Raw genomic sequence first — 26,779 nt, 5'->3', positions numbered from 1 at the left:
TTTCCATCACACCCACACCTGTCCACTGCTGCAAAACAAATCTTCTCCATCACCCCCACCCTACCACCTGCTTTTCCTTCGTTTCCTACATGTCTCCATTTCCACTCATGTCCACATCATCTTGTGGACATGTGATGCAGTCCTGTGATGCAGCCTGTACTCCTCTCCAGGTGGTGGTAGACTGGAATAATGTGATTTCTGCCTTTGTATCTGTTGTTCCAAGTTATTATTAGTGTTTATTTCAATTGTTCAGGGATCAATGGGGAGGTAAACAGCAGGGTGCTACTTCTCTGTCTACAGTCTCTCCCAAGGCTGGGCACCTGCTGTGAAATGGAGATATCTACCTTGCAGACCTGACCATCTACCTTGCGGGCCAGTGACAGTCTTGTGTTCATTCAAGCCTCCATACCTGATAACTTTGTTGTTCCTTAGCATGCCAAATACAAATACATCAACCCTTTTCCTTGTCTTCATTTGCACTTTGCTTATTCCAGGTACACAAGACTTCTATTGCCTGTCTAGCCACTCTTTTCATGCTGCTTCAATTCTTTCCCCATTTCTAAGACAAACCATTAAATCTAGAACTTTTCCAGAAAAGCACTCTAAGATCCCCAAGGTTGTTGACTGTGTAGTGCTTTTATATAAAAGAACCATTTGCTAGTTTTTCTTCTCACATACATAGATGCAAATGATATTAAATATTTCTGTGTTCTTCGCCTGCATAACTAGTCAAAGGCTGGAAGAGGAAATATAGAACTGTTTACTAACTTGTTGACTTGCTGCTGTAGCTCCTTCTTGGTCCACCAAGGTGCTTTTATGGCAGCAAAGAGCACTAGGTGTTCCCTTACAGTGAGATTGTCCAGGAGAACATCCTGCTGTGGACACACTCCCAGCTCCTCTCTGACCTTGGACAAATCTGTCTGCAGGTTCTTGCCATTTATGATGATGGTTCCAGAAGTGGGAGGATAGAGCCCCATCAACATGGATCTGCAGAGAACAAAGATTCAGCACAAACAACACTCAGATCCTCTGAACATCAGTGAGCCACTCAGATCCCAGGTGACATGTGCAGCTTACAAAGAACTCACACTTCTGCTGACCAGTTTTCCACATGGTCAATTAAAACATAAGGAATTTGTGGGGGTGTTGGTTTGTCCAACTATGAAATGTAAACATATGAATGCACTCTGTCTCCCAGGGGATAAAGTGTATTGTAGACCTCTACAGTTGTGTCCTACTTATGAATAGTCTGAATAAAAGAAGGTAGGCTCAATTCCATTTATATGTAATTCTAGAATAAACACACAAATTACCAAATAGTAAGTCAGTGGCCATTCAGGAGTCAGAGCCTAAAGATGACACAGGAAATCTTGGAAAGGAAAATAAATATTCTATGTCTTCACTGTGGTGTTTACTCTGACATCACACAAATTTGCCAGCCCTTACTGAACTACATGCATAAACACATGACACTGACTGAACAAAAATTATGTCTCAAGAAATTCAATAGGTAAGTCTTTGTTATAACAATTTCCAATCCTATTTGGGAATACAATAAAGTCATAAATGTAATGATCCCTCAAGTATCCTTGGGAGTTGGTTCCACAATAGCCTCCTTATACCAAAATTTAGATATTCCAGTTTAATGTACAAAAATGTCAGTATGCATGCAGTATGTATAATTTTTCTATGTACTTTAAAGCACTTATATATTGTATTTTTGAATGAATGATTACAAGAAAAAATAACTGTACATATTTAGGGCAGATGTAATATTCTTCAGATAGTTTTAATCTGTGATAGGCAACTCTATGAAAGTGGACTCCCTGGACAGAGATTCAACTCTATCAGCTCTATGAGTCTCAGAGGCCTTTGTTTTAAATGGTAAAGATCCAGTTCAGTAATTGGCTCTCAGGCTCCAAGCACTGCCAGTAAGTAAGAGGCAATCACTTAAGATTACTCCAAATGTACTCAAAATATCACTAAAAAAAAAAAAAAAAAAAAAAAAAAAACTAAGTAGTTAGTGAGTCCTGAAACATCCAGAACCTTCTTATTTAATTATCACCATTCTATAAGACAAGTACACCAAGCTTCCCTGGTAAGATATGTGCATTCATAAATATTTGCTGAGTTATTGCTTCTATAGCTTGTACATTCCCAATTTTCAAGTTCTAAAAAAAGAGAAACCCTTAGTTCTATTTCAGTGTGTGAAGTACAAATAAAAACTCCCTGTGCTCTTCTTTTGACTTGTCTCCAGGGAGAGCTTTCTAGAGTTCCACAGACACTACGTTTCTGCTGTCCTCACTAAGGTTGACGCTATTTCCTTTTCATCATTTTTGCTAATCATACATTAGACCTGTGCACATTTGGTGAGAAAAAGAATAAGAAGTGATTTGCTCAAAGATACACTCCATAATTTTGGCAGTTAGCCTTAAATAAGGCACTGTTCTACAACCTGCTCAAGGATTTTGAAATTTGAACTCATTTTCCCCCTCTAGGGCTACATGATTGAATTCTTTAATCAAATTTTGAGCTATTAGATCCAAAACCCAAATCCAGAACTTAGCAAGAAAAGAGTCAAAGAAAAAGAAGATGGAAAAAAAAGCAAAACTTCTTAAAATTTATAAAGAGTTCTCTTTCTGTCTATAATTATTCATATGAAATTACACTTTAGCAGGTGTCAAAGGACTTCAAGAGATTAAAGTAAAGTATGCTGGATTATTTTAGAAAATAAAAGAAGTTTGGAGTATTACAAAATGTCCATCCACCTCTCCCATTGCAATCTACTCCAGGTCTAAAATATGATTGAGGACTAGGGGGGGGGGGTCCTTTGGAGACAGAGCTTGTTCTTTCTTTAGAATCACTAATCTCTATATGAGATCAAAGCAAAACAACCATAGAAAAATAAAAATGGAAGGAGAAGGAAAGAGGTATGAAGAAGAGGAAAAGAAAAAGAGGAAGGAATGGTGGGAAGGAACAGATAATACTTTCTTGAAAATGAGACACACATGATGGTTGTTTTCCCTGCACCGTTGGTTCCCAGCAGGGCTGTGATCTGGTCTCTGTGGAAGGTGAGGGTGAGTTCTTGGACAGCCACCTTGTGGCCTTCATATTCCTTTGTCACAGATATTAGAGACACTCCTGGAGTGCCTCCTTTTAGCTCTCCTGGGCCATTTTGCTGTGAGAAGCCTGTGTGGAGAATGGACAGTCATCACGAAAAGATTCCAACAACCTGGAAAACAATGCCAACCCTATCCAATCATCTGTTCCTTTGGATCAGAATTCTGGCTCTGGGAGGCACGCCAAGCACTTTCACCGTCTTCATTACCAAAAACAATGAGCAAGATGTGTAATGGCAAAATGCACTGAAGCCAATAACAACAAAGCTTTGATCTCTTATGACAGGAGAACCACTGTGTAAAGAAATACAAATAGATGCTCACTAGGGTTCTGTAGACATGGGAAATAAACAGGCTATTTACACATCAATGTCCACAGGAAATCTTTCTCCTAGAATGAGAGTGGATAGGGGATAGAGGGGGTATATCCTGCATTTCCTAACCCATTCATAATCTACTTCATTAATTAGAACTTAAGTTACTTTTCAATATTCACTCAGAATACAAATCCAGCATGGCAGGATCTAGCTGCTGTATGGTGACCCATCTCCATTAACAGGGATTTCCCTGTAAACGGCTTTTGTGCCTGGCCCACAGGCAAAGGTCATGATGATGTAGAGTGATTGACGTGAATGGTGCTCTCCTATGTTTAAGAACATTTGCTGTTCTAAAACAAAAGTTTTTGGTTTTATGAGGAAGTGATATTCTTGTTCACAGGAGTATCATAGAAGTTAGAACATGTTAAAACATTTTGAAAAAGTTTAAGTGTGTTATACGTAGCAGTTTGCTCTTCCTTTTAGTTTTCTTACACCTGCTCACTGAATTTTAGCAAACTGTAATTATTACAAGTGTAGACAATACATCGAGGGGAACACTATAAATAACAGGTGATGGGAGAATTCCCAGGTTGCCAGGCTTATGCAGACATTACCAAAGAAAGCATTGCAGCTTAGCCCTATGTCAGAGCCCAGAGCAACCCAAATGGAGGAAGGAACCTTGTAGTCTGCCCAAAACAATAGATACCTATATAGAAGTGAAAATCAAAACTGACCACAGGTACATGTATCCAATATAGCTTCTCATTACCCACCTTTGTTGCCAACATCCTCCTTGAAGAAGAATAGGCCAGAACTCAGAGAGCATCGCCGCTTCTCCATGAAACCACACACACTTTTCCAATAGGAAGCAGTGAAGGGAAAATACCATGGTTTCCCTAAACCAAAAGTTCCTAAGAAAGTAAGATACAGTTAAAATCAAAATAATTACTTTTCTACGTACTTGAATCTTAACTAATCTAAAGGAAATGTCATTCTCTACTAATAAATTTCAATATGTATCACATACATAAACCAATCAAATAATGGGGTAGCATGTCCCCTTTTAAGGGGAACCCTAAATATTCCACATTGGTTCAAGCTAGAGATATCTGCTATCCTCCCTCAAATCTACTTCCACCACATGACCTAGAGCTTGGAGAGAATTATTCAGAAAGAACTTTTTACAAAGAATGATAGTAACTCTAGTAATTCCATCTGAAACACATCCATATTCTTTAAACACATTCTCCAGACTCACCTCAGCACAATTAAACCACATTTAACACAGAAAGAAATGAAAGGGTCCCTAATTATTCCCACATCCAAATCTCCTATAACACACACACACACACACACACACACACACACACACACACACACACACACACACACACTCTAGCCTAAGTGTGATTGGGGAAACTTACTTGAAAGCCTAAACTCTATCAGTGACTTGGATTAAAAGGCCCACAGGAAGAGATTTCAGTACTTTGACCATCCAGCAGAAGAGAGATGTGCAAATGCTTACATACTCTAACCAGAATGTTCAAAAAGAAGATCACATCCTCAAAGGAGGGTGAAGGGCTATAACAAGGTCTAATATTGGTTCCTGCTTTTATGTTTTTCTATCCTTAGATTCCTTTGTCGAGACCCTAATCCCTAGCCCTTCAGGATGTACATATTTTGAATAGATGGTTTTTGTTTTGTTTTGTTTTTTTGAAACAGGGTTTCTCTGTATTGCTTTGGAGCCTGTCCTGGAACTAGCTCTGTGGACCAGGCTGGCCTCAAACTCACAGAGGTCTGCCAACAACACCTGGCTGGATAGGTGGGCTTTTAAAAAGTAGTTAGGGAAAAATGAGTTGGGGTGAGTGCTTTTGTTTGTTTGTTTGTTTTTCCCTTGGTAGAAGAAATTAAATAAATGTTTTTTAAAAAAGAGAAACAGAAAAATCACCATGTGTAGACTTTCTATATTTTTATTTTTAAAAATGTTTTCAGTTACAATAGAATTAGAATGCCCCTTTCTCCCTCTAGCTCCTCCCAGCTATCCTGCCTCAAGCCTCTCGCTGCTCCATCAAGCTGATAGCACCTTTTTCTTCGACTATTGCTACATATAGAGATGTAATGTAAATATAGATATATGTATGACGTATATAAATACAACCTGCTAAATCCATCTTGAACTGTTTATATGTATGTAAGTTCAAGGCTGACCCCTTTTCATTAGATAATAAGGAGGTTAATCCCTTGAAGATGCTAATTCTTCTCCTAGCAGTCATTGGTTGCTTTTAGTTTTTTGTTAAGGTGGCCCATCTTCCAAGTCAAAATGCCCATTAATATTGTCATTGTTCTAGTTTTACCAAAGCAATCATTTCTAGAACAGACTATTCCACAGCATGTGAATCATGTTCTATGATTCACAGATGCCAGAGCTGCGATGTGGGTATACTTTTTGGGGCTGGGGTTCCTATATGGTGATCTCTTCGTTTTGCCCAGTTGGGGTCTTCTGTAGTGATCTTCATTCGCCATAAATAGAAGCTCTTTGATTAGAGGAGGTACCTTCATTCTCTGTGGATATAGGTGCTTAGCCATGTTCATTCATGACACTTGGGAAATGATACTTAGGTTTGTTCAACCTATCCCTGATCTCTCTAAGACCTTTATCATGAAAAGGTGTTAGAATTTGTCTAAGGCTTTTTCAGCATCTAGTGAGAGGATCATGTGGTTTTCCTTTTTCAGTTTGTTTATATGGTGGATCACATTGATAGATTTTCACATGTTGAACCATTCCTACATCTCTGGGATGAAGCCTACTTCGTGATGGTGGATGATTTCTCTGATGTGTTCTTGGATTCGACTTGTCAGTATTTTATTGAGCATTTTCGCATCAATGCTCATGAGGGGTATTGGTCTGTAGTTCTCTTTCTTAGTTGTGTCTTTGTGTGGGTTGGTTACCAAGGTAATTGTAACCTCATAAAAAAAAGTTTGGTAATGAGCCTTCTGTTTCTATTGTGTGGAACAACTTGATGAGTATTGGTATTAGTTCTACTTTAAATTTCTGGTAGAATTCTGCACTGAAGCCCATATGGCCCTGGGCTTTTTTTGGTTGGGAGATTTTTGATGACTGCTTTTTATTTCATTGGGGGTTATATGTCTATTTATCTGTTCTTGATTTATTTTGGTAAGTGATATCTACCCAGAAAATTGTCCATTTCCTTTAATTTTTTAATTTTGTGGAGTACAGGTTCTGAAGGTATGACCTGAAAATTCTCTGGATTTCCTTGGTGTCCTTTGTTATGTCCCCATTTTCATTTCTGATTTTGTTGATTTTCATGTTCTCACTCTGCTTTTTGGTTTGTTTGGATGATTTTCTCAAACAACAAACTCTTTGTTTCATTGATTCTTTCTATTGTTTTCCTGGTTTTTACTTTGTTGATTTCAGCCCTCAAATTGATGGTTTTCTGGCATCTACTCCTCTGGGGTGAGTTTGCTTCTTTTTGTTCCAGGATTTTCATTTGGGCTGTTAATTCTCTAATGTGACTATCCTCCATTTTCTTCATATAGGCACTTAGTGCAATGAACTTTCCTCATAGCACTGTTTTCAAAGTGTCCCATAAGTTCAGGTATGTTGTGTCTTCATTCTCGTTGAACTGTAGGAAATCTTTAATTTATTTCTTTATTTCTTCCTTATCCCAGGAATGACGCATTTGTGCATTGTTCAGCTTCCGTGAGGTTGTAGGGTTTCTGTAGCTTATGCTGTTGTTGAACTCCAACTTTAAAGCATGGTGGTCGGATAAGATACAGGGGGGCTATTCCAAATTTTTTGTATCTGTTGAGGTTGCCTAGTATGTGGTCGACTTTAGAGAAGATTCCATGTGCAATAAAGGAATTTCAGGAGGCATTACTATCTCCTGCTTCAAGCTCTACTATAGAGTTATAGTCCTGAAAACAGCTTGGTAGTGACACAAAAATAGCCAGATAGACCAATGGAATCAAATTGAAAATCCTGATATTAACCCACACACCTATAAACACCTGATTTTTGACAAAACAGCTAAAATTATACAATAGAAGGATGAAAGCACAGTTGCTGGCACCACTGGAAGTTGGTGTGTAGAAGACTGCAGAAAGACTATCACCATGCACAAAACTTAAGTCCAAATGGATCAAAGACCTCAAATAAATCTGTCCACACTGAACCTCTTAAAAGAGAAAGTGTGAGGTACCCTTGAACAAATTAGTACAGGAGACCACTTCCTGAACATAACACTAGTAGCATAGACACTGAGATCTACAATTAATAAAAGGGACCTCCTCAAACTTAGAAGTTTCTGTAAGTAAAGGACACAGTTGACAAGACCAGAAGGCAGCGCATAGACTGGGAAAAGATCTTCACCAACCCCACATCAAATAGAGGGCTGATCTCCAAAATATACACTCAAAAAACTAGTCAACCAAAACACCAAAACACCCTATTAAAAAATGGGGTACAGAACTGAATAGAGAATTCTCAATAGAGGAATACAAAATGACTGAAAGATACTTAAGACAGTGCTCAACATCCCTAGCCACCAGAGAAATGCATGTACTCATGGATTTTAGACATAGAGCAAAGGATCACCAGGCTATAACTCACACAGCCAGAGAAACTAGTATACAAGGAGGAACTTAAGAGATTCATACAAGGTCCCTCACAAAAGTGCAAAGGAACAAGATCTCCTGAGCATATTGGGAGTGGGGAGGGGGCAGTAAGTGAGGAGGGAGTTAGGAGAAAGAGAAGGGGAAAAGAGGAGAAGATGGTGGACCAGGAATATTGAGTCAGGGGATGAATAGATGAGAAAATAATAATAATAATAATAATAATAATAATTAATAATAATAATAATGAGAGAGATAACATAATAGGTTTGAAAAGAAAATTAATTCTAGAGAAATGTCCAGAGATCTACAAGGATGACCCCAACTAACAATCTGAGCAACAGTGAAAAGGCTACTTTAAATGTCCTTTAAATGATAACTAACTTATATGCCATCATAGAGCCCTCATCTAGTAGCTGATAGAAACAGAAGCAGACACCCTTAGCTAAACACTGAGCCGAACTCCTGGAATCAAGTGCAGAAAAGGAGGAGTGGTAAGAAAGGGTGTCAAGACCAGGCTAGAAAAACCCACAGAGACAGCTGACCTGAACAAGAAGGAGCTCATGGACTCCCAGATTCATAGCTTGGAAACCAGCATTGGACTCACTCAGACCCCCTGAGCGTGAATCTCAGATAGACGTTCTGCCTCTGCCAGTGGAACCAGGAGATGTATCCCTGATGCACAAAAGGACTTTGGGGTCACATTCCCCATGGAGGGATACTCCCTTAGCCCAGAGGCAGGAGCTATAAAAAAAATGAGATCATAAAATTTTCAGGTAAATGGACAGACCTAGAAAAGATCATATTGAGTGAGGGATTAAGACTCAGAAAGACAAATGCTGCATGTTCTCATTTATCTGTGGTTTCTAGCTCCAAGTCCTCATATGTGAGTATATAACCAGGACAGTAGAAAGAAATAAAGAGTGGTGGATGCTGGGAGGAGAATAGCAAGGACTTGCCCAAATAACAGAGTTGATGGCTCCAGAAGCCATGCTGTGGCTGTCTTCTACTCTCATATTACCTGCTATGTAAAGGTATACTATCCTCCACTGGTATACCAGCAAGAAGATCTTGGGGTATCCTTTCACACAATGTTCCCTTGCCTCAAACAAAAGGAGAAAGCTCATCTCATCTATGGGTCCCAGCTTAATTATAAATTATTCAATGAGCTTCATCACACACAAGCATGAACAATGCATTTTTTGAAACAAAAGAGATAACAAGCAAACAAATACAATGGGAAATTATTCTGCATTTGCCAGCTGCTGCCCCCAGTCTCCCAGATTTTCATGAAGTGGCAGTGTCCTACTGGGAGGCTTCTTAAGTATACATGTTCTGACATCCCTGGGGACAAGGAGAATGGGACAAGTAGCAGGACTCAGATACTTAAAGCATCTCCATGCTTTGAATTAGTGATTAAAGTTCTAGATGGCAGAAACAACACTGAGGTGTAAGCGCACTCTTAGTATAAATATTCACCATTCTACTATTTATAATGAGAAAGAACTGAAGTTAGGCTTTCAATGTAGAACAAAATTAGGAATCCCTTACTTTTATTTAGTGACATGCTGAATAGCCATTCATATTTTAATGATGTGACTAGATGACATTTCTTTTCAAACAGAGGGAAATGTACAGATGTAATATGAACCCAGTGATGTGCATAAAGGTATCTGAAACAGAATGGAAATGATATTACTATTTCTAGTTGATAGTGTTGGAGACAAATGGATATTTTTTCTGTTCCTTCAAAAAAATGTAAGAATGTTCCAAAGATTTTATAATCAAAATAGGCCGGTGTGAAAAATTACAGCTCACATTTTCAGGATTAGCAGGAAGGAACAGCTCTTCCATGCACACACACTAGAGGTGACCCCAGCTGCAACCTGCCTGTTCCAAGGAAGCAACTGAACATCTTCACATACACTGGGAATATCAAAAACAAACATGAGAAGCAAACAAAATCCAGAATCTACTTTATTTAAAGTACATATTACAAAGGCATCTTCACGTAAAGGCTTTCAAAGCAATGGCCATGATGCACACATACATGGTTGAATGTACAAGAACACACATATGCACATAGTCACGTACACTTGCAACACTGGAATATTTAATGGTTACTTCCCTGTGGGACTAGCTCATGGGAGACACAGCTGAGAATGGATGAGGCATGCTTCCTGAGGAGGAAAAAGAGGGACTTGTGACTCTTCCTAGGGACACAGTACTAGCAGGTCAGCCCAAGAATGAGCAGAGCAAATGAAGACACAGCTCCATGCAAGGATCCTGAAGTCACCTGAGCCCATAGCATCCTGTTCCTTGTTTAGCTTGTTCCCAGTTTCACCTTCCTGTCATCAGTGAAATCTCCATCTGCTGGCTCAAGGTCACGCAAACCAGACTCTTGTGTCCTTGTGATTTTTTTTACTAGTGAATATGACAAGCACAACAGAGAAAAACTCAGCACAAGATAGCATTGCAATTTCAGGGTCTCTACAGATACAGGACAGACAGAGATGCAGGCATAGGAAATTTCTGAGAAAGCAAAGGAAGAAAAGAACAAGGAAGGATGGCTAGAGGTAACAAATACAAATACCCAGCTGGATTTGAACTGCAGTAAAAACAACCCATTATGTTTCATTATATCACCCCAAAGTCTATAGTTATCTGAAATTTGAATTTAGCTAGTTTGACTTATTTTATCTGGGTATCAGACATTGCTTCTCATAACTAGTGAGGTTGAAGCAGAAAGCCAGGTACTGATGAACACTGGGGGAAGTCAAGGTCATCTGAGCTATTCAGGATATGGAACCCTTGTCTGAAGCATTTTGAAGTTGGAAAAACTTTAAGTATGGGAAAGTTAGGCCCATCTGGTCTGGAAGAACTGAGGTCCATACAGAGAGTGTGTAGCAGAAGCTGCGTAAGAAACAGAGACTTAGGAAGGAATTAATTAAGTGATCAAACAGTCCTGAGCAGGAATGATGAGACCTGAGCTATGATGATGTCTTCAGGAACAGAAAGAAGGGACAAAATATGAGAGGATGTTCAGTTATAATAAATGAATTTGAAGATAAATTGAATCTTAAAGGTTGACTCTCCAAGCCATCACAGGCATAATCAGCATAGTCTTTGGAAATCCTCTTAGAGAATTGATTTGTCTCTCTAAGTCTAGAAGCTGTCTGAGTGTCTGTGCTCAGGTCAGGGCTGTGCTCTCCCTTAGAGGTCAGAATTTATGAGAACACTCTAGCAGTTCATGCACACTACACACACTGCCAAGTGTTATTGGGCACAATGTGTGGAAATGTCTTGGTATACTCCAAGCTAAATTCTCCAGGAACACCATCCATTGGATTATGGAGGAAGGGAAACTAATTATCATCACCTGCCCCTCCCCTTGGAATAACTTCCCTCTATAAGGGAAGATGTCAATTAAAAGTGCAGATCTGGTGAAGTTAAATGTAACTTGGAGACTATAAAGAAGAGTTTTGAAATGAAAACTCTGAGAGAGGACAGAGCTCATTCATGAGCTCTGAAACAGAGAGCTTGGCCTCTGACACAGGGCCCTATAGCCTGGGAAGTTATCTGATGCCCTTCCATATGAGAATTAGAAAGTTTTGCCTCATACCTATTGCTATGTAGCAAAGAAAATGAAGATAAAGTATTTCTTTGGAGTTTTGTATGCATACATTTGTGTGTAGGGGTCTGTCTCAGCCTGTATGATAGACAGGCAGATAGACAGACTGAGACAGAGAAAGAAGATCATATATTGACAACTTTCCGAATACAGGATACTTTCCTACGGTGATTTCAAAGATATTGATATTCTTTTTGGGGCATATTTATCATCATCATTAATTGTATCTATTATATATATTATTATTTTATATGGTCAGCAACTGCTATTAAAAAGATACCTTTATACTAACAGTTCCCAGAGAAATCAGCAAAGTATACTACCCAGGACCACTGAGGGAAACAGGAATTGTCAGGAGACATAGGGAAGAAGAAGAAAGTGTGAATATGCACCTGAAAGTGATTTTCAAGACACAGAACCAATGAGAAAGGGCATGTGTGTTTAGAATAGGTTGGTCTGTATAATTTCATTAGACTGGAAGGGTCAAAGGCTATCTCTAGTTTTCTAATGCTTGGGGGGGACTAGGAAAGTGAGAGGACCTGAGTGTGTGTTGTTTATAGCCATACCACTGTACCATCGTTGTTGACATGGAATTCGTAATTACTGTTCTGTTGCCATGATAATATGCCTTAACCAAGAGCTGTTTATAGGAGAAGAGGAGTTATGTTAGCTTTCAGCTTTAGAGAGGATATAGTCTATTATGGAGGGTAAGGCATGGTAGCAAGAGTGTGAGGCCATTACGGACATCGGGAATCAGAGAAAACACATGTTGCCTCTACATAGTAAGCAGAGAAAGAGGACAGGGAATGGGAGCACTCTAAGCCCATCCTAGTGGTGTACTTCCTCCAGCAAGGCTCCCCCCTCCTACGGCTTCCATAATTTTCCCAAACAGCACTACCAACTGGGGATGAGTTGTTCTAATACATGAGCCTACGGGAAACCTTCCCCATTTCAACCACACTAGTGGACCTTGTGACAGGTGGAGTGCTGGGCCCATGGTGGAGCACAACAATAATCCACACACAAAAATCTTAAAAAAGAAAGTCTATAAAAAGAACTCATACATTGCAGTGAGCGACTGATAGCAAAGCTCCTTATTATTTGTCAGTCTTACTCATATGCTGTCTAGATTGCCTCCTCTTGCAGTGTCTCTGCAGTTCAGTTATCTTACATCACTGTTTCTGTGTCTAATCCAACCTGTCCTCTATCCTATCACCTAATGGAAATAAATTTCAATAAGTCTAAGACTCCGCACCATGCCTGAAGCCACTTTCTTGGGTTGGACTTGCAAGGCAAAGGGGCCAGTTTCTTCCACCCACCGTCACTGATTAAATATCACTTGTCATTTCTCTTTCATGTTGTGATTAAAATAGTGCCTTAATTTTTATTTAGATACCCAGCTATGCTTTTTTGTATGTTTATTTCATTTCAATAGAGAAGGGGAGGTAACAGAAAATATTTGTCTTGAAAAGAAGTCTGAAAACTCCTAGAAAGCATGCCCTTACCAATCTACAGGCTAAAGCCTTTAGTATTTTCTAGCCATTTTTCTCTGGTTATTATTGGAAAACTTTGTCAAAGTTGAAAATAAGTGCCTTCTATACTTAAAGTATACATAAGCTGCCAGCTCTAATTTTTTTCCTCTAAGTTTTAAAATAGAAGAATTGGCAATTTCAGATATGTAGAGAAAAGAATCATTTTTCCCTTTGTCTTTCTCAATGTCTTTTATTTTCAATATTGTACTCTATATAAAGGTTTTGGTGCTGTGATTCTACTCTGAAATAAACTACCCATGTGCCTTCACACCTAGCTAAAGGACGAAATTGGCAATACAGCTGCAAAGAGCCCATCAATTAAATTCCTAAACACAATAAAGAGATAGGATCTTCCAATTCAAAGGTGTCTTGTTTGTGCTCTTACAGCTGCCTCCCTTTGGGGGGAGGAGAATCCAGTCTACTTGGGACTCATGACCCATCCAGGGTCACAGAACACCTGTACAACCACACAAGAGAGAAGCTAGAGACATTCCCCAGAGCAGGTACTCTGGCATGTTGAGGAGAGACTTAGAAACCATATCACTATATTGTAGGATATGTTAAGATGATAACAGGTTTTAAGATGTCTCAAAGCTCCTGTGTGTCAAGGATAGAAGCTGCAAGTTGGATGGGTGGAGGTGTGGGCTGATTTCTTACCCTTCACCTAGGTAGAATGAGGAGACTGAGGTAATGAAGAGCAGAAGATGATGAGAAGGAGCCAGAGATGCTGGTTGTACACAGTAAGGTCCAATGTCAAGTACCATAGTACAGGATAACCCCAAAAGCCAATGAAATTCAAATGCAAACCAGCTTTGGCATTTCCATCTGTCCATCCTTAAAGAAGGCTACTCTGGGCCCGAAGATGACCTTTATTATATTTTAGGGGAGAAAAATACTCTCTTTAGTTACTAAAGTGTGGTGTTTGCCTGACTCAGTGCCAATTTCTCGTGGTGCATTCCCACCAACACTAGTTTTTTCGAAAACTAGTGGACAGCCTCCAGAAACTCAGCCACGTTTTCTCTTTCTTCCCAAGGGGGTCTTATATGTGGACACAGTTGCAATATCAACCACTTATCTCAAGTCTGGAACTTTTTAAATTGCAAAGAAGCATACACCATGCTCATGTATATAGTTTATGTTCACACCACTGTCTTTATCAAATCCATCTCCAGATCTACACTCTCATGGCTCCGGGAAGCATTCTGTCCTTAATGCATTGGCCTCAAGCAGAGTCATGTTTATGTGGCTGGTTTATTTCATTCACAGCCTGTGCAAGTGTCAGAACTTCCTTTCTTGCTCTGGATAAAAAATGGCCGCTTCTATGAACACACCACAGTTTCCAGATTCATTCATTTGCCATTAGGTCCTGGGGCTGCTTCTACCCTCTGGTCCCTGGGAATAGCATTAGATGACTAGAAAAGTACAAATATTTATTGAAGGCATTGCCTTCAGTTCTCTCAGGGTTTAGTCTTTGTGTGATTCCTACTATTGCAAGAAATCTCTTCTAGTGAAATCATTTCTGTTTCTTTATCTTACTCATACCCCCAAAAGATATTTCCAGCCTCTCCCATGATATTCATGTCTCATTCTCTAGAATTATCTAGAAAGCCTGTGGCCCCTGACCCTGTCCTCAGGTGTCTCCTTCTGAACACTGCCTTTGTAAAGGCTTGCACATCCTTTGTCTAGGTGGTGATCACTGGTGTCTAGAGCTGCCAAGATTTAGAAATATGAAAAGATTTAGAAATATGAAAATCTCACACCAGAACACCTGAGGTATGAGTCAGCCTCCTATACTGAGCAGAACCTTTACCCACCAAGCCACCTCCTGGCGCATCATTCTTTTTAAAGGGCTTCATATTTAGTATTACATCAAACTGAAAATCGTTTTGTACAATGAAGCAAATGATCACCAAAAAGAAGGGACAACTCACAAAATAGGAGGAAATGTTTGCATCTCATAATACATAAGGTACTCTTACAACTGAAAAATCAGAAAGCAAATGACTCAATTCTTTTAAAGGCAAAATGTCCTGAATAGACTTTTTTCTGGTAAAACATACTAATAGCCAATGTGTTCATATAAGATGTTCAACATTACTAATCAAGGAAAGGCAAATTAAAATCACAATTTTATCTCACACTCCCTCAAGTGGTTTTTGCTAAAAGGAAAAGAAAAAAGATGAAACTATTAGTGAGGATGAAGGTAAAGGAAACCCTTGCGTACCTTTGATATCAATGTAAACTTAGAATACACAATCGAATACAAAATGGAGATTCATCAAAAAACTGAACACACTGCAGCTGCGTGACCCAGAAGTTTGTATCTATCTACACAAGGGGACTGAAACAAATTTGTTGAAAAGGCATATGCACATCTCTGTTGGGGTTTCACTACTCAAATGACCAAGACATAAAGTCAATGAAACTCTTCTTTCATAATGAATAAAGGAACAATGAATTATTTCACATATAAAACATAATATTATTCAATCTTTAAAAAGACACATCTTATCATTCAGGATAAGAGAAATGAACCCGGAGGAGGATATTATATCCAGGAAACTCTAACACAGAAAGACATTTCTGCATGAGACCACCTGAATGAGAAATGCAAAACAGTCAGACACAAAGGGCTCCAGGGGATTGTGGCTGCCAGCAGTTATTCTGGGAGTAGATCAACAGCTGCTGACCACACTAACATAAGTTTCAGTTATGTGAGATGCATAAGAGTTTATCTGAACTGTGTGACATTGTCCCTGCACCTAAAAAATGCAATGTACACTTAGAAAGTTGCTATTACTTAATATCATGCTAATCAACTCCCCAAAAGCATCTTGATCTATAATAGGAAGTTGTGTGCCAGATACTTCAGTATATTTTTTCATTTACTAAATCATTTAACATGTTGAAAGCACTATATAGTCAATTTGTATTGTTACTATAAATTGATACTATGTGATGGTGGTCAATTTAGCATTGTCACCATTTTTTCCTTTCAGCTTACATATCCCCACACTGAATAGCATCATTTTTATCACATTTGCATACCAGAAAAGGAAAAAACATATTCTATATATTCATAAACAAATGCTTTTGCATGATATCAAACCTTAACATAAGTTTATTAAAGATATATTTGGGAGATTGTTTTTATGCTTATTAGTTTTATTTTTGAGATTAAAATATAATTCCAATACTTCTCCTATCACCTCCCTCCATCTAAACCCTCCCATATGCTCCTTCAAATTTATGGCCTCATACACACACACACACACACACACACACAGACACACACACGCAGGCGCACACACTTTACTAAATATAACCTGTTCAGGGCGTTTGCTATAAGATTGTACCTCCTAGTAACATTTATTTATTTATTTATTTGATACAGGGTCTGTCTACATAGTCCTGGCTGTCGTTGAACTCACTACGTACACCACACTGGCCTTAAACTCACAAAGATCTTCCTGCCTGACTCCTGAGAGCTGGGATTAAAGACATACAAATATTTTTTGTTGTTGTTGTTGTTTTCTAACAATTATTTGGTAGCATTTCTGATGAGATATAGCTTTTTAATTTTTAACTTTGAAATTTTAACTTTTATATAGAGCTATGAAATTTTTATAAGCTCATAAATTTGCCTATAATTTTTTGTATAGTTTAAAATATTTGTATAAATCATTATATAGTGAGCTCTTGATTTTTTAATATTTTTGTTATTTATTTATGACTTTGACATACTGTTAAGAAAGATCTTTCTTTTTTCTAAAAATCATACATTTCCTATTACTTTATTATTTTTAGTTTGATTTTTTTGTAGTGCTGGAAATCAAATCTAGTGTTTCACATATTCTAGATAAGTTCTCTGCCACTGTGCTATATTCCAACTCTCCCCTCTATTTTAATGCTACTCATTTCTAGTAAATTTATGGGTAGAAATTTAATGTTTTCCCAATAGTAAGTTTAATAATGAACAAAGTGAACAAAGCAAACTGTATACACTTGGGTAGGTTACTCGGGGTTTTGGTCTGTTCCCATGTCTATCTAACTCACCCCTACATTACTGAGGAGGGAATCTAGGGTCGTGAGCATGCTAGCTGAGCAATCTACCAATAAACTTTATACCCCTAGCTCAACTTCTCCATCTTTTCAAATTTATTTTATTTATGTGTGGATGTGTATATGCATGCATGTATTCATGAATGCATGCATGCAAGAGTGTATGTGTATGCAAGTGTCTCTGTCTTTGTGTCTCTCTGCATGTCTCTGTGTCTCTGTATCTGTGTGTGCATGTGTGCGTGCGTGAGTGTGTGTGTGTGTGTGTGTATACATAAAAGTGCAGTTCCCATGGAGGCCAGAAAAAAGCATCAGATATCCCAGAGGTGGAGTTATAGTTAGCTGTGATCAGCTCAACATGGGTGCTAAGAAAAATTTCAATCTTCTATAAGCAGAGGACATGCTCTTAACTACTAACTCATCTCTCTGGGCCCTTTATTGCTCAACCAAATTTATTTAAGTACTGCCCTATTTTAATTCTTACCAATGCACAGAGAGATTTTGCATAACTATCGGCCTCTATTATTTCTCATTATTATTTATCAGTTTTGATTTTGTTATTAATTTATATTTCCAGATATCCTTAGAAATATTTTGCCAGCTAAAAACAAATCACTACCTTGAGAATTTTTTATTTCAGTGATTTATGTACATCTCACTATATTACATTAACATAATGTTCCTATTAAGAGCCACAAAATTTGAAACTATAAAAATCTGTACATTTATTTGCAGAAAATCAACATAACTTGTAATAATGAATATTCCTGTTCAATAATAGAGCCTCTTTTTTCATTTACTCAAGTCTAAGCTATGCTCACCTACATTTTTTATTTTTATGTGATGTGTATTATTGAAACTGATTCAAGCAGGGTGCTTTATCTTATGGCTTGGAGAAGAAAACTCCTTCACTGTCCAGCTCTGCATCCACTGCTGTTGTGTATCTATGCTCCTAAATTTTGCATCTCTGTAACATTTCATTTTTCAGTTGATTCTCACACACAAACTAGAAATAACCTTGGGCTTATGTCATCCTCTTTCTCTCTCTGTTTGTTTGTGGTTTTACCCTTTTCCTTGTGCAGAGAGCATGTATCTCAACATTGAGCATCCTGTCTCTTACACACACTTTGTCCTGCCCCTGAGAGCTTGCAGAGCTGGCCCTGAGCAGAGAGACATGTGACAGTGTTTGCTGTCCTCACCTCCCTTCTGCACTGAATGCACAGTGGACACAGAGGTGGAGCCTAGGGCCTGGCCCCACTGCCCATACGGGCAACAAGAGAGTTCTAAGTCCTTCTGAATATCCTTTTGCATGTACTCTGGCCCTTCTCCTCTTGTCTGCTCTTTAGCTGGCTACCTTTCCTACCTGGCTCCATAGCAGCTCCAATTCCTGGAAGAGCAGTCATAGTCACCAGTACATAGCATGCAGGGGCACCACTCATCTTGTAAATTAGCAACTATGATAACAGTAACAAGACTAAACCCCACCTTCTTTGCCAGCAGCAGTACTGTCCCACTATGTGAAAACTTGAAAAGTTTAACCTCATTATACCGCCAAAGCTTATGGAGCTGAGAAACAGCCAGCATGGTGCCTGTCTGTATCTTTTTGTCTCTGTCTGTCTCTCTTACACACACACACACACACACACACGCACACACACACACACACAAATACTTCTTTCTCTTTCCTGAAACTTGTTCTGCTTGGAAGTCCCTCCCTGAGAATGTCTAGAGGTCGGGTGATACTGACTGCTCTGGGATGACTCATCTTGATTCTAGATTAGACAACAGACTTGTTCATTTTATTTCAAGTAATTTGGACAAAGGAATAAACTTCAGTGAGAATTAGAGGGATATCCCTGCTTCCTTGGTTTACTACAATATAGATACATTCTGTGCGTGGTTGTTCATGGTTGTCACAAGCTTAGACGCCTGAGAATAGGAAACCACAACTGAGGATATGCACCCATAAGACTGGCCTATGGGCACACCTGTGGTTCATTTTCTTAATTACTGCTTGATGTGCTAGTGCCCTTGCTCATGGTGGATGATGCCACCCACAGGCAGGTGGTACTGGGTGCTCTAAGTAAGCAGGCTGAGCAAGTCATGAGTAACAAGCCAGTAAGCAACCCTCTGTGGCCTCAGCTCCTGCCTCCTGGCTCCTGCTCTGTTACAGTACTTGTCCTGCCTCCTTAGGTAATACAACTTAGGTATAGAAATGTAAGTGAAAACAAAAATAGAAATCCTTTTCCCCAGTAACTTGTCCTTCAACTTAAATTTTGGAGTCAACGCATTTTTTTATTTTTATTATTTTACATGTCGATCCCAGTTCCCTCTCCCTCCCTCCCTCCCTCCCCCTATTCCTCCATCCTTCCCTCCCTTTCACCCTCCCTACCCTCTCACATGCACTCTAAACACCCTCCCCTCCCATCCCCCCACCCCATCCTTCCAGACTAATGTGGTTTGATCATGCCAGACCGCCTGAAACAGAGTACCAGGTGATCCTACATTCAAAACAGCTGAACAAAACAGCCCTACAGACTACAGCCAGGATATCTGAATCTTCTTCGAATCCCCCATGACAGCGCCCCTTACCAGCAGGAAGTAGTTTGGAAAGAATGATGCCCAAATTCCCAAATATTGTGTATAAATGTTTGTTTTCATTTAATTGGGCTTTGTTATATAAAATTAAATAAAATAATAATAATAAAAAGAAATGTAAGTGACATAAGCCCTTTCTCTCTGAATTATTTTTGATTGTGGTGTTTGACCACAGCAACAGAAACCTCACAAAAAAAATTGTACTAGGGTATAGAGTATTGCTATGACAGACCTGACCATGTGTTTTTTGGAGGATTGTGGTAGCATTTGAACTTTGGTCTGGAAAAGCAATTGAGTGCTCAGAGCTCAGTGGGCTGTTCTGTGGAAACATAGAAGATGCTGCTGAGCACAACCCAGTTGATAGAAGCCTGGCTTTTGAAGTCTCAGCAGGTCACTTAAGTGATTTTTTTTTTTTTTTTTGAGTTAAGAATCTGTGGTCCTCAACTCAGATCCCCTGAACATGGGTCTCAGTTAGAAGGCCAGGGAAGTTTAAGGGACCTCTTACAGTGGAACCAGGATGTATCCCTGGTGCACGAAAGGACTTTGGGAGCTCATTCCCCATGGAGGGATACTCCTTTAGCCTAGAGGCAAGAGTGAGTGTCTAGACCCTACTCCAAATGACTTGACAGATTTTGATTATCTCTACTGGAGGGCATCACCCTCCCTGTGGAGTAGGGGGTATGGGTGGGAGGGGGTTGGAAGCATGGGAGGGAAGGAGAGAGGAAGAGGGGACTGGTATCTATATGTAAAATAAGAAAAAATATACTTACATATGCAGATACATATACATATAAGAATCTGTAGTTCTGATCAGCTGGGACTGAAGAATTGTGATTAATGACAGAGCAGCCCCACTGAAAACTTTTGTTTTCCTGGGACAATTATTTGATGATAGCTATAGATGAGAAGTTTGTGGTGATTAAGAAGAGATCAGTATCACTGATTCCATCCTCCCAGACCCATCCCACTAGACTCAAGCCCATCTCTGCAACAGAACATCCATGGCAACCTTTCCCCGTCCCCTGCTCCCATCTTCTGTGGACCCCATACATCTCCCTTCCTAGCCTCTCTCCCCCAAGTTGTTGCTTTGTCCCAGACCCCAACCTAGCAGGCACCCCCTGCTAACCCAAGGGCTGCTCCTCCTAGGGCAACAAGTTAGACTGAAGGAAAACCCACATCTCTCCTACTGTTTGTGAGAGCCAGCACTGCCAGTTTCATCCCCAGTTCTACAGCAAGAAATCTGATGTGGTGCCCTTTATACTCTGACCCTGTTGCCAAGGATCACAAAGACCTTCTCTATAACCTGCCTTCTCCCAACTCATCCCAGTATGCCAGCCTCCAACACCACCAGGCATTCCCTGTGAACATACTAGCTATCAGGACAGGAAAATAGTCAGCATACAGCTATCATATACTCCTAAAATCCAAGAAGGAAACAGAAAGCAAAGAACAAAATACCCACCCAACAAAAACAAATCCAGAAATCATCACCTAGACCTATATCCAAACCCAGATGCCTAGAAGCCAGCATAAAAATGCAATCAATAACAGCCAGGCCTATCTACCACAGCAAGCCCTGAGTATTTCGACATACCTGAAGCAGAAGAAAAGACCTTAAAATCAACTTTATAAAGATGACAGAGGTCCTTAAAGAGGAAATGAATAAATCTTTCAAGTAAAACACAATTGGAAGAAATAAAGAAATACAAGAATTACGAACAGTTGAAGGAAATGAATAAACCTCTTCAAAACCTAAAAATGGGAACAGAACTAATAAAGAAAATACAAAGGGATGGAATTCTAGAAATGAAAAATTTAGGAGCTGAACAGGATATACAGATGAAAACTTTGTTAAAAGAATACAAGAGAAATAGAAGCAATTTTGTGTTGAAGAAATGAATATGTCAAAGAAAAAGTTAAATCTAAAAATCCCCTAAGACAAAACATCCAGGAAATGTTACACTATCAAAAGAGCAAACCTAAGAATAATAGGACTAGAAGAAGGAGAAGAATCCCAGCTCTGCAAAACCATTGCAGAAATTTTTCCTAACGAAGGAGATGCCTATAAAGGTACATGACCATACAGAACACCAAATAGATTGGACAAGAAAATGAAATCCCTTGCCACTTAATTATTAAAACACTAAATGCACAAAACAAAAAAATGAATAATTAAATCTGTGAGATAAAAAGGCCAAATAATATATAAAGTAGAATATAAAGACAGAATTAATTTGGTTTCTGAAGTACCTCACCTGATTTTACCTATAAAAGCAAGAAGATTCTAAGAGACCACAGATGACAGCCCAGACTACTATACCCAGCAAAACTTTCAATCACCATAGATAGAGAAAATAGGATAAAGTTAAATTTAAACAATATCTATCTACAAATTCAGTCATACAAAAGGAGTAAGAAGAAAAACTCCAACTTAAGGAAGTTATCTCTACCCATGAAAACACAAGAAGGAAAATCAAAAGAAGGAAACACACACACACACACACACACTACCACCACCACCACCACCACCAACAACAACAACAACAACAACAACAACAAAATAGCAGGAATCAACAATGACTGGTCATTGATATCTCTCAGTATCAATGGTTTCAATTCCATAATAAAAAGACACAGACTAACAGAATGTATATGGAAGCAGAACTTATCCTTCTGCTGCATCCAAGAAACACACCTCAACATCAAGAATAGATATTACATCAGGAAAGGGGGTTGGGAAAACATATTCTAAGCAAATGAACCTAAGAAGCAAGCCAGGGTAGCCTATTTTAATATCCAACAAAATAGAATACAAAGCAAAATTAATCAAAAGAGATAGGGAAGAATACTACATACTCATCAAAGGAATCAAAGGAAAATCCACCAAGATAACTGTTCAATTCTTAACATCTATACCTCAAACACAAAGGCACCAAAGTTTGTAAAAGAAACTCTACTACAGCTAAAATCGCATATTCACCCTCACACATTGATAGTGGGAGACTTCATTATACCACTCTCACCAATAGACAGGTCCCCCAGACAACAACTAAACAAAGAAATACTAGAGCTAAAAGATGTTGTAAACAAAATGGACCTGACAGATATTTACAGAACATTTCACTCAAACACAAAAGAACACATCTCCTTTTATGCACCTCATCAAACTTTCTCCAAAATTGACCACATACTCAGACACAAAGCAAGGCTCAACAGATACAAGTGAAATAACACTCCACAACCTCTCAGACAACCAGAGATTAAAGCTAGATATCAACAACAACAGAAAGCTTACAAATTCATAGAAACAGAACAAGTCTCTACTAAATGAAAAGTGTGTCAAGACAGATACAAAGAAAAACATTATACACTTTCTAGAATTCACTGAAAAAATGAACACACAGAACACCCAAACATGGGACATGGTGAATGCAGCGCAAAGAGGTTTGTAGCATTAAGTGATTACATTAATAAAAATTTGAGGAATCCTGCTCAGCCTTTGTCCTCTTCTGCCAGCCATTGGCTAGAAGTGAGTCTGGGCCCAATTGGCCTCTCCCCTAAAACCTCTGCTCCCACCATGAACTCCCTGGGTTGGCGCTTGATCCCGCTGCTCCTATGCCTGTCCCCATCTAAAGCACCCTTGGAGCTCTGATACACCCCCACCCATCCCAACCGCGAGTCTGCCCCCCTACCCTGTGCCCGACCCTGCCCACTGTCCTGCTGCTCTGGTTGAGCACTGGGACAGAGGGCGGAGCCAATAGTCCACCCTACTTCAGAGACTCCTCTGAGCAACTCTGAACAAAGGAGACCTGCCTATCCACATGGGACCACCTGTAATTTCCACCTGGTTGGTCTCTGACCCCACCTCCTGTCCTCTGCTGGAATCCCGGGCCCCTCCCAAGGAACTGCCTATCTCTGAGGGTCCACTCTGAGTTCCTGCAGGAAAGAACCTTGACCCCCAAAGCAGGACCACTGCTAAAGAATGAGGCCTCATCTGGAGAGTCCCAGATTCCAGTGAGATCCTACTATCCTGCAAAACCTTCCCAAGTTTCAGCTCAGCCTTTGTCCTCTTCTGCCAGCCATTGGCTAGAGCCATTGGATAGTGGCATCTTCTACCCTGGTGGATCCTCAGCCCTGACCCCATCCCTGGGTCCCTGTCTGCGGAGACACCTCCTATAGAGCTTGGACCACCCAGAGCTACAGATATTGAATCTCTGACCCACATAAGCCTACCGGGGAAGTACCATAGAGAGAGGGGGAGACCCCCACCAACACATACTGGAAGAAGCTATGGGAAGACGGCAATACAAGAGAACACCTAACAACAGAAAGACAAGCATGACACCACCAGAATCTAGGGAAATCTACACCAACTAAAACAGAACACAACAACAAGGCAGAGGAAGCAGAAGGGAACGACTTAAAAATTACCATCATAAAAATGATAGAGGCCCTCAAAGAAGATGTGAAAAAATCCCTTAAAAAAAATGGAGGAAAAAACAAACAAAAAAGTGGAAGAAGTGAACAAATTCCTTAAGGAAAGTACAGAAAGCCAAGAAAAAAACAATTAATCAGGTGAAGGAAACAGTTCAAGACTTGAAAACTGAAATAGAGAAAATAAAGGCAACACAAACCAAAGGAATGCTGGAAATAGAAAAACTGGGCAAAAAACATCGGGAACTACAGATACAACCATAACCAACAGAATTCAAGAGATGGAAGAGAGAATCTCAGGCACAGAAGATAAACTAGAAGAAATAGATTCATCGACCAAAGAAAATCATAAATCCAACAAATCCTTAACACAAAACATCCAGGAAATGGGGGACACCATGAAAAGGCCAAACCTAAGAATAATAGGCATAGACGAAGGTGAGGAAGCCCAGTTCAAAGGTGCTGAAAACATATTCAACAAAATCATCGAGGAAAATTTTCCAAATCTGAAGAAGGACATGCCCATGAAAGTGCAAGAAGCATACCGAACCCCAAATAGGCTGGACCAAAGAAAAAAAGATCCCTCGACATATAATTATCAAAACACCTAGCATACAGAATAAAGAAAGAATATTAAGAACACCAAAGGAAAAAGGACAGGTAACATATAAAGGCAGACCTATCAAAATTACACCTGACTTCTCCATGGAGACCCTCAAGGCCAGGAGGTCCTGGATAGATGTTCTAAAAGTATTAAGAGAACACAGATGCCAGCGTAGGCTACTATATCCAGCAAAACCCTCAATCGCCATAGATGGAGAAAACAAGATATTTAATGACAAAAACAAATTTCCCAATACGTATCTACAAATCCAGCCCTACAGAAAGTACTGGAAGGAAGACTCCAACCCAAGGAAGGTAACTACACCCACAAAAATGTAGGCAACAGATAATCCAACTACACTAGAAACCAAGGGTAAAGCAGAACTAATATATTCACAATATCACTGCCAACAACAAACCTAAATCAAACAAGCATCAACAATCAATTTTCCTTACTCACCCTCAACATTAATGGTCTTAACTCACCTATAAAAAGACACAGGCTAACAGAATGGATACGAAGACAGAATCCATCCTTCTGCTGCATACAAGAAACACATCTAAGCTTCAAAGATAGGCATTACCTCAGGGTAAAGGGTTGGGAAAAGATTTTCCAATCAAATGGAACCAAGAAGCAAGCAGGCGTGACTATCCTAATATCTAACAAGTTAGACTTCAAACCAAAATTAGTCAAAAGAGATGAAGACTGTCATTTCATATTCATCGCAGGAGAAATCCATCAACACAAATTCTCAGTTCTGAACATCTATGCCCCTAATACAAAGCCACCCACATTCGTAAAAGTAACACTACTAAAACTCAAAGCTCATACAAAACCTCACACACTTATAGTGGGAGACTTCAATACACCACTCTCAACACTGGACACTCTCAACACTAAACATAATAAAAGCAATATACAGCAAACCAACTGCCAACATCAAACTGAATGGAGAGAAACTTAAGTCAATTCCTCTAAAATAAGGAACAAGACAAGGCTGCCCTGTCTCTCCATATCTCTTCAATATCATACTAGAAGATCTAGCTAATCCTATAAGACAACAAAAGGAGATCAAGGGGATCCAAATTGGAAAGGAAGAAGTCAAACTGTCTCTATTTGCAGATGATATGATAGTTTACATAAGCGACCCAATAACCTCTACCAGGGAACTCCTACAGCTGATAAACACCTTCAGCAAACTAGCAGGATACAAGAAAAACTAAAATAAAATCAGTAGCCCTACTTTTTTCAGACGACAAAGAGACAGAGAAAGAAATCAGAGAAACATCTCGCTTTACAATAGCCACAAGCAACATAAAGTATCTTGGTGTAACACCTACCAAACAAATAAAAGACCTATATAATAGGAACTTTGTGGCTCTAAAGAAAGAAATTAAAGAAGATACCAGAAAATGGGAAGATTTCCCATGCTCTTGGATAGGTAGGATAAAGATAGTAAAAATGGTAATCTTGCCAAAAGCAATCTAGAGACTCAATGCAATCCCCATTAAAATCCCACCACAATACTTCAATGACCTTTAAAGGATAAAAATCAACTTTATATGGACAAACAAAAGACCCAGGATAGCCAAAACAACCCTATACAATAAAAGAACTTCAGGAGGCATCACCATTCCTGACTTTAAGCTCTACTACAGAGCTATTGTTCTAAAAACAGCCTGGTATTGCCATCAAAATAGACAGGTAAGACCAATGGAATCAAATTGAAAATCCTGATATTAACCCACACACCTATGAACACCCGATTTTCGACAAAACAGATAAAATTATACAATGGGGTGAGGACAGCATCTTCAACAAATGGTGCTGGCACAATTGGATGAGGGTGTGTA

At 39.3% G+C, this 26,779-nt stretch overlaps 1 protein-coding gene across 1 annotated transcript in view; it reads right to left on the bottom strand.

The window, feature by feature from the left end:
• Positions 1-26,779, bottom strand: part of Abca13 (ATP binding cassette subfamily A member 13) — a 421,036-nt gene that overhangs the window by 208,040 nt on the left and 186,217 nt on the right. Inside the window, 3 exon segments of the mRNA XM_051200607.1 lie at positions 769-987; positions 3,009-3,189; positions 4,210-4,347. Of these exon segments, the coding sequence (XP_051056564.1) occupies positions 769-987; positions 3,009-3,189; positions 4,210-4,347 (538 nt within the window).

This window comes from Phodopus roborovskii, unplaced genomic scaffold (genome assembly GCF_943737965.1).
Source record: "Phodopus roborovskii unplaced genomic scaffold, PHOROB, whole genome shotgun sequence".
Classification (NCBI taxonomy): domain Eukaryota; kingdom Metazoa; phylum Chordata; class Mammalia; order Rodentia; family Cricetidae; genus Phodopus; species Phodopus roborovskii.
The sequence above is the reverse complement of the archived record's forward strand: the minus strand, read 5'-3'. Positions and strand labels throughout refer to the sequence as shown.